Source organism: Plecotus auritus (assembly GCF_963455305.1).
Source record: "Plecotus auritus genome assembly, chromosome: 9".
Taxonomy (NCBI): Eukaryota; Metazoa; Chordata; class Mammalia; order Chiroptera; family Vespertilionidae; genus Plecotus; species Plecotus auritus.
Genome location: NC_137783.1, coordinates 58,883,263 through 58,904,017, shown reverse-complemented (window position 1 = coordinate 58,904,017; position 20,755 = coordinate 58,883,263). Strand labels below are relative to the sequence as shown.

Here is a 20,755-nt window from a genome sequence, read left to right as displayed (position 1 = left end):
TTGCAAGAATCAGGAAGAAATGAAAAGTGATGTAGCTACAATCAAAACACCATGGAAAGTTTCAACAGTAGACTAGAAGAAGCAGAGGACCGAAATAGTGAGTTAGAAGATCAGGTACAGGGGAGAAACCAAGATGGCGGCATAGGTAAACACCTAAACTGCTGACTCACACAACAATTTCAAAACTACAACTAAAAGACAGAACGGACACCATCCAGAACCACAGGAAAGCAGGCTGAGTGAAAATTCTACAACTAGAAGGAAGGAGAAAAGCTCACAGAGAATTGGAGGTACGGCAAAGGGGCTTTGTGCACGCAGAGAGGAAGGGTGGCTGAGAGCCTGGCTGACTTCCTCTGGCGGAAGGGGGAAGGAAGCCTCCGACCGCACTGAACCCCAGTTCTGACTGCACTGAACCCCAGTTCCGGGCGAACCCCTGGGGACCCACGCTCTTACGGGGGGGAGTATGGACTCTCGGGCGGAGACTCGAGCTGGGGAAGGCGGAGGACTGAAAGCGCACATGCGCGCAGGGGCGGGGCTGACAGGAAGCCAAGACTGAGACTCCACCCCATCCAAGCTGAGCACAGAGGCTATTGCAATTTGGCAAGTCTAATCCTATAGGGCTGACTCCAGCACCGGGCTTCTCCCAGCATAGACACAGCTGATCCTTACAGCCAACTGGCCTGGAGGTCAATTCTTCCCAGTGATACCAACAACAATCAAGACTTCATTACAACAAGGCTGTACACACAGTCCACAAAGGGGTGCACCAAGAGTGTCCACCTCAGGTTAACTGGGGAAGCAGACCCACTGGGCCATATTGGAAACCTAGCACAAATATCTACCTTACCAACTCAGGGAATCAGTGAAAATGCGGGGTCAAAGAATCAGATCACAAACGAAAGAAATGGAGGAAAACAAACGACTGGATATAGAATTCAAAACCACGGTTATAAGACTTTTTAAGAATATCCTAGAAAAGGCCGATAAATATAACGAGACCCTCGAAGATATGAAAAAGGACCAACTAGAAATTAAACATACACTGACTGAAATAAAAAATATTATACAGAGACCCAGAAACAGAATAGAGGAACACAAGAATCAAGTCAAAGAATTGAAATACAAAGAAGCAAAAAACACTCAACTGAAAAAGCAAAAAGCAAAAAAAAAAATCCAAAAAGTTGAAGATAATGTAAGAAGACTCTGGGACAACTTCAAGCGTACCAACATCAGAATTATGGGGGTGCCAGAAGAAGAGAGAGAGCAAGATACTGAAAACCTATTTGAAGAAATAATGACCGAAAACTTCCCCCACCTGGTGAAAGAAATAGACTTACAAGTCCAGGAAGCCCACAGAACCCCAAACAAAAGGAATCCAAAGAGGACCACACCAAGACACATCATAATTAAAATGCCAAGAGCAAAAGACAAAGAGAGAATATTAAAAGCAGCAAGAGAAAAACAGTTAATTACCTACAAGGGAGCACCCATACGACTGTCAGCTGACTTCTCAAAAGAAACTATGCAGGCCAGACGGGAGTGGCAAGAAATTTTCAATGTGATGAATAGCAAGAACCTACAACCAAGATTACTCTACCCAGCAAAGCTATCATTCAGAATTGAAGGGCAGATAAAGAGCTTCACGGATAAGAAAAAGCTGAAGGAGTTCATCACCACCAAACCAGTATTATATGAAATGCTGAAAGGTATTCTTAAAGAAGAGGAAGAAGAAAAAAGTAAAGAGAAAAATTATGAACAACAAATACATATCTATCAACAAGCGAACCTAAAAATCAAGTGAATTAAAAACCTGAGGAGCAGAATAATCTGGTGAATATAATAGAATCAGGGGCATAGAAAGGGAGTGGACTGATAATTCTCAAGGGGAAAAGGGTATGGGGGGTTCATGAAGAGAATGGACAAAAATCATACACCTATGGATGAGGACAGTGGGGGGGAGGTAAGGGCAGAAGGTGGGGTGGGAAAGGGGTGGAGGGGAGCTATGGGGGGAAAAAGGAGAAATAATTGTAATAATCTGAATAAAGATTTATTTAAAAATTTCAAAAAAAAAAAAAAAAAAAGAAGGTCAGGTACAGAAACAAGCCCCATCTGAACAGCAGCTGGAGAAAAAAACTGAAAAAGCAGGAGGAAAGCCTAAGGGAGCTTTGAGACAACATGAAATGAAGTAACATACGTATAATAGGGCTGCCAGAAGGACAAGAAGAGCAGCAAGGACTAGAAAATATATTTGAAGAAATAATGATAGAAAAATTCCCGGATATGGGAAAGAAAAAAGTTACACAAGTACAGAGAGTCCCAAGCAGGATCAATCCCAAAAGACCCACACCAAGACACGTCACAATTTCCATGGCAAATATTAACGACAAAGAGAGAATCTTAAAGGTGGCAAGACAGAGACAGAGGGTTACCTACAAAGGATCCTCCATCAGATTATCAAATGATTTCTCAACAGAAACACATCAAGCTAGAAGGGAATGGAAGGAGGTATACAAAGTGTTGCAAAGCAAAGGACTGAATCCAAGAATACTCTATCCAGCAAGACTATCAATCAAAACTGAAGGGAAACTCAGGAGCTTCGCAGACAAAAAAAGGCTAAGGGAGCTTATCACCACCAAACCAGCAATGCAAGAAATGCTAAAGGGAATACTGTAAAAAGAAGAAATAAAGAGGTAAGAAGGAACACAGACACAAAAATAGATATGACTACAAACAAGTACCTTTCAGTAATAACTTTAAACGTAAATGGATTAAATGCTCCAACCAAAAGACATTGAGTGGCTGAATGGATAAAGAAACACGACCCATATATATGCTATCTACAAGAGACCGACCTCAGAACAAGGGACTCACACAGATTGAAAGTGAAGGGATGGAAAAATATCTTTCAGGCAAATGGAAATGAAAAAAAAAAAGCTGGGGTAGCAATACTTATATCTGACAAAATAGACCTCAAAGTGAAGGCCATAACAAGAGATAAGGAAGGCCAGTTCATAATACTAAAGGGATAGATACAACAACAGGATATAACCCTGATAAACATATATGCACCCATAGCAGGAGCACTCAAATACATAACAAAACTCCTGGAAGATATCAAGGGACAGATCGACAACAATACAATCATAGCAGGGGATTTTAATACACCACTGACATCACTGGGTAAATCCTCTAGACAAAAAATCAGCAAAGACACAGCAATCCTAAATGACTCACTAGATCAGATGGACTTAGCTGACATCTTCAGAACATTGCATCCCAAAGCCATGAAATATACGTTCTTCTCAAGTGCACATGGGACATTTTCAAAAATAGACCACATATTGGGTCACAAGCAAAGTCTCCCCAAATTTAAGAAGACTGAAATCATACCAAGTATCTTCTCAGACCACAATGCCATAAAATTAGAAATAAACTACAATAAAAACAATGCAAAAATCTCAAACACTTGGAAGCTGAATAGCATGCTATTAAATAATGACTGGGTTACCAATGAGATCAAAGAAGAAATTAAAAGCATCCTGGAAACTAATGACAACAAAAACACAACAATCCAAAATCTATGGGACACAATGAAAGCAGTCCTGAGAGGGAAGTTCATAGCTCTACAAGCCTACTTCAAAAGCAAGAAAAAATGGTAGTAAATCATCTAACTCTACAACTCAAAGAATTAGAAAGAGAGCAACAATAAAAGCCCAGAGTGAGCAGAAGGAAGGAGATAATAAAGATCAGAGCAGAAATAAATGACATAGAGACAAAAAACAAAAAAACAAAAAAACCCACAAAACAAACAAACAAAAAAATATACAAAAGATCAACAAAACCAAGAGCTGGTTCTTTGAAAGGATAAACAAGATTGATGAACCTCTAGCCAGGCTCACCAAGAAGCAAAGAGAAAGGACTCAAATGAAATCAGAAAAGAAAGAGGCGAAATAACAACAGACCCCACCAAAATATAAAGGATCGTTAAAAAATACTATGAACAACTCTACTCCAACAAACTAGACAACCTGGAGGAAATAGACATATTCCTAGAAAAATACAACCTTTCAAAACTCAATCAGGAAGATTCAAAAATCTCAATAGGCCAATAACTATGGATTAAATTGAAGCAGTCATCAAAAAGCTCCCAGCAAACAAAATCCTGGGGCCAGATGGCTTCACGGGGGAGTTATACCAAACATTCAAGGAAGAACTAAAACCTATCCTCCTCAGACTATTCCAAAAAATTCAAGAGGAAGGAACACTTCCAAGCTCCTTCTATGAAGCCAGCATCACCCTAATACCAAAACCAGATAAAGACAACACAATCAAAGAGAATTATAGGCCAATAACCCTCATGAATACAGATGCCAAAATCCTCAACAAAATTCTAGCAAATTGGATCCAGCACTACATCAGAAAGATCATACACCATGACCAAGTAGGATTTACCCTGAGGATGAAAGGATGGTACAATATCTGCAAATCAATAAATGTGATACATCACATAAACAAACTGAGAGATAAAAATCACATAATCATTTCAATTGATGCAGAAAAAGCATTTGACAAAATCCAACACGCCTTCTTGATAAAAACTCTCAGCAAGGTGGGAATAGAAGGATCATACCTCAACATAATAAAAGCCATATATGAAAAACCCACAGCCAACATCATACTCAATGGGCAAAAACTAAAACCATTTCCCCTAAGAACAGGAACAAGACAGGGATGCCCACTCTCACCACTCCTATTCAACATAGTACTGGAAATACTAGCCATTGCAATCAGACAAGAAGAAGAAATAAAAGGCATCCAAATCGGAAAAGAAGAAGTAAAACTGTCCTTATTTGCAGATGACATGATATTGTACATAGAAAACCCTAAAGACTCCATCAAAAAATTATTAGACTTAACAGATAAATTTGGCAATGTAGCAGGATACAAAGTTAATGCCAAGAAATCTATGGCATTTCTTTACACCAATAGTGAACTTATAGAAAGAGAGACTAAAAAAGCAATCCCATTTACCAACGCACCAAAAAAATTAAGATACCTAGGAATAAACTTAACTAAGGAGGTAAAAGACCTATACGCGGAAAACTACAAGACACTGAAAAAAGAGATAGAGGAAGACATAAACAGATGGAAGAACATACCGTGTTCATGGATTAGTAGAATCAACATCATCAAAATGTTCATACTACCCAAAGCAATCTACAGATTCAATGCAATCCCCATTAAAATACCAACGGCATATTTCACAGACCTAGAAAGAACTCTCCAAAAATTCATCTGGAATAAAAAAAGACCCCGAATAGCTGCAGAAATCCTGAGAAAGAAGAACAAAGTAGGGAAGATCTCCATAACAGATCTCAAGCTGTATTACAAAGCCACTGTTCTTAAAACAGCCTGGTACTGGCACAAGAACAGACATATAGATCAATGGAATAGAATAGAGAACCCAGAAGTCGACCCAAACCACTATGCCCAATTAATATTTGACAAAGGAGGCATTAACATACAATGGAGTCAAGACAGTCTCTTCAACAAATGGTGTTGAGAAAATTGGACAGATACATGCAAAAAAATGAAACTAGACCACCAACTTACACCATACACAAAAATAAACTCAAAATGAATAAAGGACTTAAACTTAAGACAGTAAACCATATAAATACTAGAGGAATCCACAGGCAGCAAAATCTCAGACATATGCCAAAAGAACTTCTTCACCGATACTGCTCCTAGGTCAATGGAAACTAAAGAGAAAATAAACAAATGGGACTACATCAAACTAAAAAGCTTTTGCACAGCAAAAGAAACCATCAACAAAACAACAAGAAAGCCCATTGCATGGGAGAACATATTTGCCAATGTCATAACAGATAAGGGTTTAATCTCCAACATTTACAGGGAACTCATACAACTTAACAAAAGGAAGATTAACTGAAAGGGCAGAGACTCCATTTTTGTGCTAGACCCTTCCTCCTGTCCCCAGAATAACCTCCCTTCCGAGAAAAACTACAAGAAAGCAGCTAGGCCCAAATTGGGCTATACCGTAGCATGCTCCTTCACCCATCAGGTGCCAGGGCCAGCCTGACAGGTTGAACCAGGCTGAGGTAGGGAGGTGGGAATTGAGAAAAGAAAGACAGGAGAGCGGGATCGGGAGGACTACAGATCATCGAGAGACTGCAGCAAGTTTATTAACTGCATAATGCCCTTTGTGCACAAAACACTGAATAGGAGGTCTGTCAAGAGGAATGTATTCTTTGTTCCTCTTAATCTCTAAGGGAGAGACAGAGCAGAAGGACAAATTCTCAGTACAGCAAATCTCAGTAAATAGTTACAGACTTCTTGGTAGGCTATGAAAGGTTGCTCTCATTCTACTGATAACCACCATCCAAACAAGCCTGGGAAAACTGTGTGGGTAGGGGACAGCCTTACTAGTCCCTTCAGGTGACCTGGGACTGACCAATCGGGGTCAGCCAACTCAGGCGACCCTCCCCATGGCCCAGACCCCTATAAAACCTTTGTCCTGTTGAAGCTCTCTCTCTCTCTCCACCTCGCCGCTGCGCCGGCGTGTGTGGGACTGAACTCGAGCTAGCTCGAATAAAGGCTCTTTGCTTTTGCATCGGACTCGGCTCCCTGGTGGTCTTTGGGGATCACGAAATCTGGGCATAACAAAACAATCCAATCAAAAAATGGGCAAAGGACCTAAATAGACACTTTTGAAAGGAGGACAGAAGGAAGGCCAAGAGGCATATGAAAACATGCTCAAAGTCACTAATCATCAGAGAGATGCAAATCAAAACAACAATGCGGTATCATCTCACACCTGTCAGAATGGCTATCATCAAAAATCAACAAACGACAAGTGTTGGCGAGGATGTGGAGAAAAAGGAACTCTTTTGCACTGCTGGTGGGAATGCAGACTGGTGCAGCCACTGTAGAGAACAGTATGGAGTTTCCTCAAAAAACTGAAAATGGAATTCTCATTTGACCCAGTGATCCCACTTCTAGGAATATATCCCAAGAAACTAGAAACATGAATCAGAAAGGATATATGCACCCCTATGTTCATAGCAGCACAATTCACCATAGCTAAGATGTAGAAACAGCCTAAGTGCCCATCAGTAGATGAGTGGATTAAAAAACTGTGGTACATCTACACAATGGAATACTACGCTGCAGTAAAAAAGGAGTTCTTACCATTTGCAACAGCATGGATGGAACTGGAGAGCATTATCCTAAGTGAAATAAGCCAGTCAGAGAAAGATAAATACCACATGATCTCACTCAATTGTGGAATGTAATGAATAACATAAACTGATGAACATGGACAGATCCAGAGACAGAGAAGAATCGATCAGACTGCCAAACCTCAGAGGGAAGATAGGGGAGGGTGGGGGAAAGAAGGAGAGATCAACCAAAGGACTTGTATGCATGAATATAAGCCTAACCAATGGACATGAACACCAGGGGGGTGAGGGCATGAGTGGGGGGGGGGGGGAAGGAGGGGGTTGAGGGGCTAATGGAGGGATGAGGACACATATGTAATACCTTAATCAACAAAGAAATTTTTTTTAAAAAAGGAAATTAATAAACTATTCTTTAAAAAAAATAACAAGCCTTTCATAAAAATCACATTTAATAATGATTTTTCTGTGAATTTTTAATTTCTGCATAATCAAAGAAAGATCTATTTGAAAACGTTACTTTTACATAACCTATATAATTAAACTTTAGAGTATATCATTTTTGGTAATTTTTGGTAATAACTTTATATTTTGTCAAAAAGTGTCAACTTCTTTTAAATCATTATACAAAATGGCTTAAATTGAAGCTATGTTGAAATTTTTTAAGACTCAGTGAGATTAATAAATTGTAACTATTTTAATATAGACCAAACCATAAAAAAAAAAAAAAGACAATTTAGAGAATCTTAAAAGCAGCATGAGAAAAGCAATTAGTTACCTACAAGGGAGTGCCCATACAACTGTCAGCTGGTTTCTCAACAAAAACTTTGCAGGCCAGAAGAGAGTAGCAAGAAATATTCAAAGTGATGAATAGCAAGTACCTACAACCAAGAATATTCTACCCAGCAAAGCTCTCATTTAGAATTGAGGGTCAAAAAAAGAGCTTCAGAAATAAGAAAAAGCTAAAGGAGTTCATCACCACCAAACCAGAATTACATGAAATATTGAAGGATATTCTGAAGAAGAAGAAGAAGAAAGAAGGATGAGAAGCAGAAGGAGCAGCAGGAGCAGGAGGAGGAGGAGGAGGAGGCGAAGAGTTAAAAAATATGAACAATAAAATGGTAATCCTATCTAATAAAGAGGGAATGTGCTAATTGACCATCACTCCATCACAAAGATGGCTGCACCCACAGCTGAGGCCAAGTTCCCATAAGGAGCCTTAACGAGCAATCAGCAGGGACCTGAGGCTAGGCCCTCCCCCACGCCCGTGGGGCTTGACAAGGGACCTCAGGCCATGTCCACCACCCGGCAGGGCTTGACAGGGGACCACAGGTCACGCCCCCCACCCAGCAGGGCTTGACAGGGGATCTCAGGCCACGCCCCCTACGCGGCAGGGCTTGACAGGGGACCTCAGGCTGTGCCCCCGACCCGGTGGAGCTTGACGGGGGACCTCAAGGTGCGCTTCCCATCCTGGTGCTGGGCTAGAGGACCTCAGGCTGCTCCCCCCTCCCCAGCGCCAGGCCGGGGGACCTCAGGCCACGCCCCCCACCAGGTGGGGCTTGACAGTGGACTTCAAGCCACGCCCCCTACCCTGGTAAGGCTTGACAGGGGACCTCAGGCTGCGCCCACCACCTGGCAGGGTTTGACAGGGGACCTCAGGCCACACTCCCCACCCAGCAACGCTTGACAGGGGACCTCAAGGTGCACTTCCCATCCTGGTGCTGAGCTAGAAGACCTCAGGCTGCTCCCCCCGCCCCAGAGCCAGGCCAGGGGACCTCAGGCCGAGCCCCCCACCAGGTGGGGCTTGAAAGGGGACTACAAGCCATGCCCCCCACCCCCGCACCAGGCCAGGGGACCTGAGACCGCATACCCCACCCAGTGGGGCTTGACAGGGGACCTGAGGCTATGCCCCCCTGCCTGGCTGGGCTTGACAGGGGACCTCAGGCCGTCCCCCCCCCCCCACCCAGCAGGACTTGACAGGGGACCTCAAGGTGCACCCCCAGTGCTGGGTCGGGGGAACTCAGGCCGTGCCCCTGCCTAGCGGGGCTTGACGGGGGACCTGAGGCTGAGCCTCCCTGCCAGTGCTGGGCCAGGGGACCTGAGGCTGCGCACCCCCGCCTGGCAGGACTTGACAGGGGACCTTAGGCCATGTCCCCCACCCAGCGGAGCTTGACAGGGGATCTCAGGCTGTGTCCCCCACTTGGCAGGGCTTGACGGAGGACCTCAAGGCACAACTCCCACCCCAGTCTGGGCTGGGGCACCTCAGGCTACTCCCCCCATCCTGACACCAGGCCAGGGGACCTAAGGCTATGCCCCCTGCCTGGCAGGGCTTGACAAGGTTGGGAATGGCCGGGTCTGGATCTAGCCCAATGTGGGGGGGGCCAGCCGGGTCTGGGTCTCACGCAAGGGAAATAAAGGCAAAAATAAATTAACGGGATTATATGAAACTAAAAAACTTTTTACAAAGCAAAAGAAACCAACAACAAAAGAAAAAGACAGCCAACTGAATGGGAAATGATATTTGCACAGCAGCTCCAAAAAAGCATTAATATTCAAAATATATAAAGAACTCATTCAACTCAACACCAAAAAAACAAATCAATTTAAAAAATGGCCAGAAGACCAGGACACCTCTTCCAAGAAGACATACAAACAGTCAACAGATATATGAAAAGATGTTCAACTTCACTAGCCATTAGGGAAATGCAAATCAAAACTACAATGAGATACCACTTCACACCTGTTAAAATGGCTATTATCAGCAAGGCAAGTAATAACAAGTGTTGGAGAGGTTGTGGAGAAAGAGCAACCCTCATTCACTGCTTGTGGGAATGTAGACTGGTATAGTCACTATGGAAAAGTCTGGTAGTTCCTCAAAAAATAAGAATAGAGCGACCATGTGACCCAGAAATCCCTCTCCTGGGTACCTACCCCCAACATTTGAAAACATTTATTAGTAAAGATATATGTACCCCTATGGTCATTGCAGCATTATTCACAGTGGCCAAGACATGGAAACAACTGAAGTGTCCTTTGATAAATAATTAGATGAAGGTGTGGTACATATCTATACATATATATATATATAAAGAGCAAGGGTCTATAACATCCAAAACAACCAAAGTCTTGACCGAACACCGGAAGTCAGTCGTGCAGTCAGTGCTGGGTCGCCTCAGTGACCCAACACTGATTGCCGAGGGGGCTGTGATCAGGCCCGGACAGAGGCTGGGAGAGAGAAGCAGGGTCTGATCACAGCCCCTGTGGCAGTCAGTGCTGGGTCAGCGTGGCGGAAGTCAGTCCTGCAGTCAGTGCTGGGTTGTCATGGCAACCCAGCTCTGACTGCTGAGGAGGTTGCGATCAGGCCCGGACAGAGGCCGGGAGAGAGGGTCTGATCACAGCCCCCATGGCAGTCAGTGTTGTGTCAGCGTGGTGGAAGTCAGTCCTGCAGTCAGTGAACATAGGGTCAATTAATATCTCTTTGAGAGGAGTTGAGAATATAAAGTACAGTGTACAGCAATTACTTATATTATTTCACATAAAACTCTTTTCAAATAAGATATTTTCCTTTATTTAAAACGAGAGGCCTGGTGCACGAGATTCGTGCACAAGGGGGTGTCCCTCAGCCCAACCTGAACCCTCTCCAATCTGGGACCCCTCAGGGGATGTCCGACTGCCGGTTTAGGCCTGAACCCACAGGACATTCCAGTCGGACATCCCTCTCACAATCCGGGACTGCTGGCTCCCAACCACTTGCCTGCCTGCTAGCCTGATCACCCCCTAACCACTCCCCTGCCAGTCTGATCAACGCCTAACTGCTCCCCTGCCGACCTGGTCGCCCCTAAATGCCCTCCTCTGCAAGCCTGGTTGCCCCTAAGTGCCCTCTCCTGCCAGCCTGATTGCCCCTAACAGCCTCTGCCTCGGCCCCCACCACCATGGCTTTGTCTGGAAGGATGTCCAGATGGATGTCCAAAAGATGTCTGGTCTAATTAGCATACTACCCTTTTATTAGTATAGACTAGGGGCCCGGTGCACGAAATTCGTGCACTGGGGGTGGGGGGTCCCTCAGCCCAACCTGACCCCTCTCACATACTGGGAGCCCTCAGGGGATGTCCTACTGACGGCTTAGGTACGCTCCCCACTGGGAGCGGGCCTAAGCCGCAGTCTGGCCTCCCTTTGTGGGAGGCGACCGGGCTGATCAGGGGAAGACACCAGCCCCATCACCCCGCTGCTGCAGCCACTGCCAGTCACCACAGCCACCAAGGTGTTTCATCAACACAGACTCCAGTCCCTTCACCATGAAAAAATGACAACTTTCTTTAGGCATTTTCAAGATGAGTCTTTCATAGGATATGACATTTCTTTCTTTCTTTTTTTTTTTTTTATCCTCACCTGAGGATATGTTTCCATTGACTTTTAGAGAATGTGGAAGAGAAAGGGAAAGACAGAGAGAAACATCAAAGTGAGAGGAACACTTTGATTGGTTGCCTCCTGCATGAGCCCTGACCTGGGCCCCGGCCAGGGAGGAGCCTGCAACCTAGGTACATGCCCTTGATCAGAATTGAACCCAGACCCTGCGGTCGGCAGGCTGAGGCATTATCCACTGAGCCAAACCGGCTAGGGAAGGATATGACATTTCTTAGCCCTCCAGCAGAGGACCTTCGTTTTTTTCTCCAGAAGTGTGGTGGAAAAACCCTAGATCACCTTTTTGGATTCTTATTACCCAAGTTACTAAGAATATTATCAGTGGCATACAGGAAGCTTAGCCAATGAGCAGTCAGAAAAGGTGTTTCCTCTGTAGTTCACACCAATCGCCGACTGGGCCCTGCCCAGGCCTAAAGCCTCTGGCTGAAGCTTTAGGCCTGGGCAGGGGACCCCCAGCTCCCTCCAATCGCCGGCTCAGACCCTGCCCACTCGGCTCTGATCGCAGGCTTGGCCCTGCCCAGGAGCCCCCTGGCTCAGGTCCTTCCCAGGCTGCTCAGGGCCCACGTGGGGCCTACCTCAGAGTGACCTGGGTGCCAGGATGTTCCCGGGACCCAAGCGCTGGGCACCTATGTATGCAAATTAACCACCATATTTGTTGGGTTAATTTGCATACTTACTCTGATTGGCTATGGGCATAGCAGAGGTACCGTCAATTTACATGTTTGTCTATTATTAGGTAAGATAACATATATGCCCCTAAAAATTTGTATTATGCCCTAATCCCATGGTCGGCAAACTGGCTCGTGAGCCACATGCGGCTCTGTGGCCCCTTGAGTGTGGTTCTTCCACAAAATACCATGGTCTGGGTGAGTCTACTTTGAAGAAGTGGCGTTAGAAGAAGTTTAAGTTAAAAAAATTCGGCTCTCAAAAGAAATTTCAATCGTTGTACTGTTGCTACTTGGCTCTGTTGACTAATGAGTTTGCCGACCACTGTTCTAGCTCATAGTTATTTATCTGATAAAAGGGTCGCAGAGGGAACAGCCCCAATCTATAAATATAAAAGCCTAAGCAACCGATCAACCAGTCGCTATGACGCACACTGACCACCAGGGGGCAGATGCTCAACGCGGGAGCTGCCCCCTGGTGGTCAGTGTGTTCCCACAGTGGGAGTGCTGCTCAGCTAACAGCCAGGCGCCAGACACCGGGCTCACAGCTGGCGAGCACTGCTGCAGTGGTGCGAGCCTCTCCCAATCGGAACTGACTGGGCGTGAGCTTGCGGCAAGCACAGCGGGGCCGGGATGAGTGGGAGCAGCAGAGGCGTTGGACTGCCAGTTTCAGCCCAATCCCTGCAGGCCATGCCAAGGGACCCCACCTATGCATGAATCTGTGCCCCGGGCCTCTAGTATAAAAATATAGGACCTATTCAAAGTTCAATAGTTATTCTCTATTAGGTAAATCAAAGTTATGTAATATTGAAAATACTTCAATTCAAAATGTTTCCATTTCTAAAATTACTATTTCTATTATTTGTAAATGAAACATACATAATATGAATGAATGTGAGAAAAAATATTTAAAAAAATTTTTAAAGATTGTATATAAAGTATCTTTCTTTGGGAGGCTTATCTAGCAAAAGTATACTGGCAGTTTCTTCTAAAACTGAAAATACACTTATCAATTTGACAATCACACTCTTGGGCATTTATCTCAGAGAAATAAAAATGTATGTTCATGTAAAAACCTGCACACAACAGTACATGGTAGATTTGTTGTAATAGCCAAAAACTGGAAACAACCCAAATATCCTGAAATGTGAGTATGATTAAACAAATTATGATATATCTACATCATGGAATACTACTCAACAATAAAAAGGATAACAAAATTATAGAGATGGAGAAGATTAGGGGTTGCCAGAAGTTAGGTGTTGGTGTGAGCACTGTGGCGATGGATCTTGTATATGATTTAATCTCATGCTGTTTTATTTTGTACAGTAACATGTTGCACAGGCTGTAGCCTAAGAATAGGCTATAAGATATAGCCTAGATGTATAGAAGGCTATATTATCTAGGTTTGTGTAAGTATAAAACATATATGATGTTCATACGACAACAGAATCACCTAAGGATTCATTTCTCAGAATGTATCCCATTTGTTAAGTGGCACATAACTGTATATGTGCATGTGCATGTGTGTGTATGTACATAAACTAGATACAACCTAGATGTCTAAGAATATGGGAATCATTAAATTCTCAAAAACTAGTTATGAAATATGCAGCCACTGATAATGTTGATAATGGCATAAAATTTTAAAAGAAAAAGAATAAAACAAAATTTAAAATTAGTTCCTATAAATGCACATAAAATAACAGAAAATATTTTTCACAAAAATAAAAAATAATTGTGTTAGTGTGACAGAATTAGATATTTTTCTTACACTTTTTTATAGTTGTCATATTATTTTCATAGTTAAAGAAATAAGCATATTCTTACCTTATCCCAGAAATCAACCAAAGCTGTAAAGTCCCATTTCTTAGAATATGCCACATTGTATTTCAGAATAGCATCCTATGGAAAAAGCATAAAGAAAAACCTCATGATAGAGTCAAGTGAATTATCTATGAATAGACTGTCTCCTTAATGAACTACTTCCAGTAAAATTCTTAATGCTAGACAAACTTCCTCCTACCATTAACTGTTCCACATAAGTAGCTATCAACCAATAGAATGCATACTAATTTATTATTTACTTAAGAAATATGAGATTAGATAGGTCAAGTAATAAGGGAAAAACAATTATTCTAAAACATACCTTCTAAATAGAGATAATTAATACAAATTAAGTAGACAAAAATTATATCTTGGGGATTAAAAATTAAAAATTATGATTTCTGGCCATTAAAAGGGTCACACTATGTATACAGGCATACCGTATATTTACAGTATTAAAATTTCAGCCCCGTCTGTGTGGCTCAGTGGTTGAGTGTCGACCTATGAACCAAGAGGTCACGGTTGATTCCCGGTCAGGGCACATGCCCAGGTTGCAGGCTCGATCCCCAGTATGGGGTATGCAGGTGGCAGCCAATCAGTGATTCTCTCTCATAATTGATATTCCTCTCTCTCTCTCCCTCTCCCTTCCTCTCTGAATTCAATAAAAAAAATATTTTTTTAAATGTCATGGGGACAGTAAATTAGGAAACAAATACGTGAAAAGGATCTCTGGTTGAAAGGGCAATAATAAAAAAAAAAATAATTGAGAGACACTGCCTCAAAGCACAAAATGGTATTTTTCCTTTATTATCCACTATTTTTATAAGCTACATATTAATAGTTATCTTCCCCCAGCAGTTCACACAAACTAAGGATTTATATAGAATGAAAAGTTAAAATAGTTCACCATCTACTGTTATAACATTTAACTGTCGGAATAGGCAGTACTTTATAACGGGTTAGTAGTATTAAAAATAAGACAATAGGCCCAAAACAGAGACACATGCTGAACCCCACGTCAGCTATCAATCTCTAAGTGAGTTTTTATTTCATAATTCATGATAGCACAATTCAATAAAGCACAAAGAAGTCCACTCCTTGCAAATTATCCAACACTTCACTTACAGAAATATTTCTATGTAAATCAACTTCTGAGGACATTGCTTTTTTAAAATTTTAACATCTCTAAGCTCTCTTAACACCAAATGCATAAAAACAGCAAAAAGAGTATATTTACAGGGTGGGGCAAAAGTAGGTTTACCGTTGTTCATATGGAAAATACAACAGTAATAATAATACAAGAAAAAACTCTGGGTTTCACGTACTCACAACTGTAAGCCTACTTTTGCCCCACTCTCTTAATCGTTCTTTCAACAAAGGAAACAATTATAGAAGAATATCTCAGTGGATTACTCTCTTCTGTTGAATCTACTGTAAAATAAACAAGGGAAATTCAGATTACAGCAGTTATCCTTCCTAAAGCAATCATGGAACACTAAGGAATTGCTAAAAAGGTGAGTGGACAATGTAATTTAAAACACTATGATTATTCTGCATTTAAGCTTTTAAAAAAATAGGAAAATTCTTCAATAATCCTGTTTTTAGGCCATAAAGGCACTAAGACAGTGTTTCTCAAAAAGAGTTTAGATAGTACTCTTGGATGGCCTGTTTTGGTGTTTTTGAGTTTATATTATTAAATTGTGGTTTTAGAATACAAGAGCCAAAAGACAACACACTGTAGAATGAAGGATGGTACTTTAAATAGATAAAAATGATCAGAAGATTGAGCCATTCTAAGATCCACTGCAGTTCAGGATGTCAAACTAAAGAATCTCTACCACTATCATATTTACTAGGTGTACCGGTTAATAATGGCGGATTTTGTAATCAAAGAAAACATGATAATTTCAAGAGAAACATCAAAAGTGCTTTATTCAAAATAATGTTCATCTCTAGCTACACATTTCCCCCATCTTTCAGGTAATTTGTGGATACCATCCCAATAGAACTTTTCTTGTTTTGAAGCAAACCATTCAGAGACCCAATTTTCAACTTCTCCGTATGTTTTGAAGTGCTGCTCAGAAAGTGCGAGTGCCATCGGTCAGAACAAGTGGTAATCTGAAGGAGCAAGGTCTGGTGAATACAGCGGGTAGGTTAATACTTCCCAGGCAAGATCTTTTAACATGTCTTTAACTGGTTTTGAAGTGTGTGATGGTGCGTTATCATGAAGCAAAATTACTTTGCAGTGTCTTCTAGCACATTCTGGTGGTTTCACGATCAAAGCGTGGTTCAAATCGATTATTTGTTGTTGGTAGCGATCAGTATTAATGGTTTCACCTGGTTTTAGAAGCTCATAATACACCACACATTCCTGGTCCCACTAAATGCAGAGCACTGTCTTCCTTCCAAAGCAATTTGGCCTTGCAGTTGATGTTGATGGTTGACCTGGATCAACCCATGATTTTGTGCATTTGGGATTCTCAAAATAAATCCACTTTTCATTGCCAGTAACAATTTGATGCAAAAAAGACTTTCTTTAGTGCCGTTGAAGCAACATTTTACTGACTTTTCAGTTTTCCATTTGTCTTTCAATTCAGTTGATGTGGCACCCATTTTCCTTCCTTTCAAATCTTTCCCATTGCTTGTAAACAATCAGAAATTGTTTGCTGAGAAACGTTTAATCTTTCTGCAAGTTGTTTTTGAGTTTGACACTCATCTTCATCCAATAATGCTTGTAATTGTTGGTCTTCAAACTTTTTCAGTTGACTTGGACATTCTTTGTCTCTCACATCGAAATCATCACTTTTAAAGCATTTAAACCAGCGTTCACAAGTATCTTGAGATGGAGCATGTTCACCATAAGCTTCCCTAAGTATACGATAACTTTTTCTTCAAAATAAAGTAATGAATTAAAACTTCCCGCAAATGCTCTTTTTTTGGCACGAAATTCGACATTTTTAAGCATAAAAATATCTATGATGTTAACACCTTCAGCAAATTTGACATACAAAGTTTTGAAGCTTGCTGTCAATACAACAAAATAGCATACAAATCAAATCGCATATATATCAACATATGTGTAACTCCATCTATTGAAAAAATTTCACATTAGTAACCGGTACACCTGGTATTTGCAAATTAATGTTCTGCATGCAGATCCCATCTTTGCATCTATCAACATTCACCAACTGTGCTTAGTAAGAAAAGCAGCAAATACAAAATGAGAATTTTTTCTTTATACGGTATTTTTTTAAGTTTCTCAACATATTACTTTGGGGTTCGAATCAGTGGTTAAAAAAAGTATGTGCAGAAGGTGGCGCTTCAGGCAACGGGACAGCACAGCCACTCTCTTCAAAGGGGAGCCAGGAGTTGCTAACCTGGTGACAGCTATGAGCCACAACTCTAATGATCAGGTGCAGTTCTTAGAAAAAATCAATAAAGTTCGGGCCAGTGTGGTTAGTGTTGGCCTGTACACCTGTACACCGAATGGTCTCGGGTTCGATTCCCAATCAAGGGCACATACCTTGGTTGCAGGTTCCATCCCCTTCCCTGGTCGTGTACATGCAGGAGGCAACTAATCGATGTGTTTCTTTCACATCCATGTTTCTTTCTTTCTTTTCTTCCTTCCTTCCTTCCTTCCTTCCTTCCTTCCTTCCTTCCTTCCTTCCTTCCTTCCTTCCTTTCTTTCTTTCTTTCTTTCTTTCTTTCTTTCTTTCTTTCTCTCTTTCTCTCTCTCCCTCCCCTCACCCCCCTCTTCCTTCCTCCCCTCCCCTCCCTCCATTCTACTCTCTCTAAAAATCAATGGGAAAAATATCCTCAAGTGAGGGGTAACAAAAAAAATCCAAAATAAATAAATAAATAAATAAAGAGGGATTAAGAAAACGCCTGTCGCAGGTTATGGATTTGCTATTGTGATTATGGCAGCCTTTGATATGAATGACCCTGAAGCAGTGGTGCCCCAAGTGACACCGGATTTTATAATAACTGCAGTGTCCACTTGCTAAGAACCAATGTAGATGAAAGTGAAGTCCCACCTGTGAAGGAGCAACTTGCACAAGCTATGTTTGACCACATTCCTATAGGGGTGGGGTCCAAAGTTGTCTTCCCAATGAATGCCAAAGACTTGGAAGAAGCCTTGGAGATGAGTATGAACTGGTCACTAAGAGAAGACTATTCCTGGGCTGAAGACAAGAAGCACTGTGAGTAACACTGTGAGAATGCTACAAGCTGACCTCAATAAAGTCTCTGCAAGAGCTAAAAATATAGGGCTTCCTCAGTTGGTGACCCCGGGAACAGGTAACCACTATGCAGAAATCCAGGCTGTGGATGAGATTTTCAATGAGTATGCTGCTACGAAGATGAGCATTGACCATAATGGATGGGTGTGTGAGATGATCCACAGTGGAAGCAGAGGCTTGGGTCACCCAGTAGCCCCAGATGCCCTGGTTGCTATGGAAAAAGCCAGGAAGAGGGACAAGATTATAGTCAATGATCACCTGTTGGCTTGCATTCAAATAGTTTCTCTAGAAGGTCAGGACTACCTGAAGGGAATGGCAGCAGCAAGGAACTAGGCTCTTCCATGACCTTAACCTGTCAGGCTTTTGCTAAGGTCTTCAGTACAATCCCTGATGACTTGGACCTACATGTGATCTATGATGTCTTTCACAATATCACCAAAATCGAACAGCATGCGGTGGACGGAAAACAATGGACCCTGTTAGTACACAAAAAAGGGACCCACCTGAGCTTTCCTTCCTCACCATCCCCTCACTGCTGCTGATTATCAACTCACTGGACAACCAGTGCCCGGTGGCACCATGGGAACCCGCAGTTATGTTCTTATTGGCACTGAACAGGGCATGACCGAGACCTTTGGAACAACCTGTCATGGAGCGGGCTGTGCACTGTCTCCAGCAAAATCTTGACGTGATTTAGATTTCCAGGATGTCTTAGACAAATTGGAAGATATGGGAATTGCAATTCGTGTTGCCTCACCCAAACTGGTTATGGAAGAGGCTCCTAAGTCCTATAAGAATGTGACGGATGCAGTGAACACCTGCCAAGATGCTGGAATCAGCAAGGAGGCCATTAAATAGAGACCAATTGCTGTTATCAAACGGTAGACTCCAATGACCCTTACTGAAGTGGAAGTGGACTAAAATACTCTTCAGATACCAAGACTCAGAAACCTACCCTAGCCGGTTTGGCTCACTGGATAGAGCATTGGCCTGCAGACTGTAGGGTCCCGATTCCAGCCCCAGTCAGGGGCATATGCAGGAGGGAACCAATCAACTGTTCCTCTCTGTCTCTCCTCCTCCCTTCCACTCTCTCTAAAAATCAATGAAAAGCCCTAACCAGTTTGGCTCAGTGGATAGAGCGTCAGCCTGCGGACTGAAAGGTCCCAGGTTCAATTCCAGTCAAGGGCATGTACTTGGCTGTGGGCACATCCCCAGTAGGGGGTGTGCAGGAGGCAGCTGATCAATGTTTCTCTCTCATTGATGTTTCTAACTCTCTATCCCTCTCCCTTCCTCTCTATAAAATATATATATATATATATATATATATATATATATATATATATATATATATTTTTTTTTTTTTTTAAATAAAAATAAAAATAAAAGAAAAAATATCCTCAGGTGAGGATTAACAACAACCAAAAGACTCAGAAGCCTGACAGGTTCCAAAGTGTGTAGCTGTAACTGCCAATTGCAAATGGCTGACGGAGGCTGCTGCTTCAGGAGCCAGTACGGTAAAATTACTTTCTGGGAAGAGTCACATGGTCCCCACTTGGAAAGAAATGTATATGCTTCCTCTCTGGTTGTCCCACAGATTTTTAGGGAAATTAGGGGGTGGGGATAGTTCAAGAAACTGCCTTACTCGGTCACACAAGTCTTTAATCATCAGAATAAACTTCTTTACACCAAACACACTTTATACCCTGAGAGGTGTCATGAAGAACATTTTATTAAATGAGAAGGTTTCAGGTTTCCTTTTTGCCCCCCTTTTGTCACATTGTCCATTCACCCACCATCTACCCCTTTACCCTGCACTGAACAAAATCCTAAAATCCTAAAAAACAAAATACCACTCTTCCTTGGAGAGTATCCATGGGTCATGTCAGGATGTTAGGTGATTGAATAATGGGACACACTGAGGAGAGAATATGTGTGGCAGTGTAGGAATAGGGACCCAAAAGAAAAAATAATTTTTCATAAACTTGCTACCTTTCTTATTCTAAATATAAGGCAGAGTTTTGACTTAATCTGCAAAATGGCATCAGCTGGTATCTGTCATTAATTAGTCCTGGTCTGGGAAACTTCTCTTGAATAAAAACTTGCACAATAGCAGCAATATCTTTACATGGGTGATAGAATCATTATAAAGCAGGAAGCTGCTGCATCTGTGATGTTGATGACTGCTTGTGTTGACAAGTTGACTAATCTTGTGCCACTATTAGATTTCAAGTTATGTACTGTGACAACTTGAAGATAAAGTTATAGGTTACTAAGGCCTCAGATGAGCCCAAATAGCCAGTAAAATGGGAAAATCTAATAAAGCTGTAATGTGTTGCTAAAAAACAAAAAACGAAAAAAATCTTTTGTACAAAAAGGTAATACTGACTACAAATTATTTTTACTA

At 42.0% G+C, this 20,755-nt stretch overlaps 1 protein-coding gene across 3 annotated transcripts in view; it reads right to left on the bottom strand.

Annotated features, from left to right (window-relative positions):
* PARG (poly(ADP-ribose) glycohydrolase) overlaps positions 1-20,755 on the bottom strand; it is a 204,568-nt gene that overhangs the window by 151,150 nt on the left and 32,663 nt on the right. For 2 of the 3 annotated variants that reach the window (XM_080687384.1, XM_080687382.1), the window contains exon 7: positions 14,117-14,191. The exons of the other annotated variant lie outside the window; for it this stretch is intronic. In XM_080687384.1, coding sequence (XP_080543510.1) covers positions 14,117-14,191 — 75 coding nt within the window. The remainder of the gene's footprint in view (positions 1-14,116; positions 14,192-20,755) is intronic. 3 annotated transcript variants of the gene reach the window in all.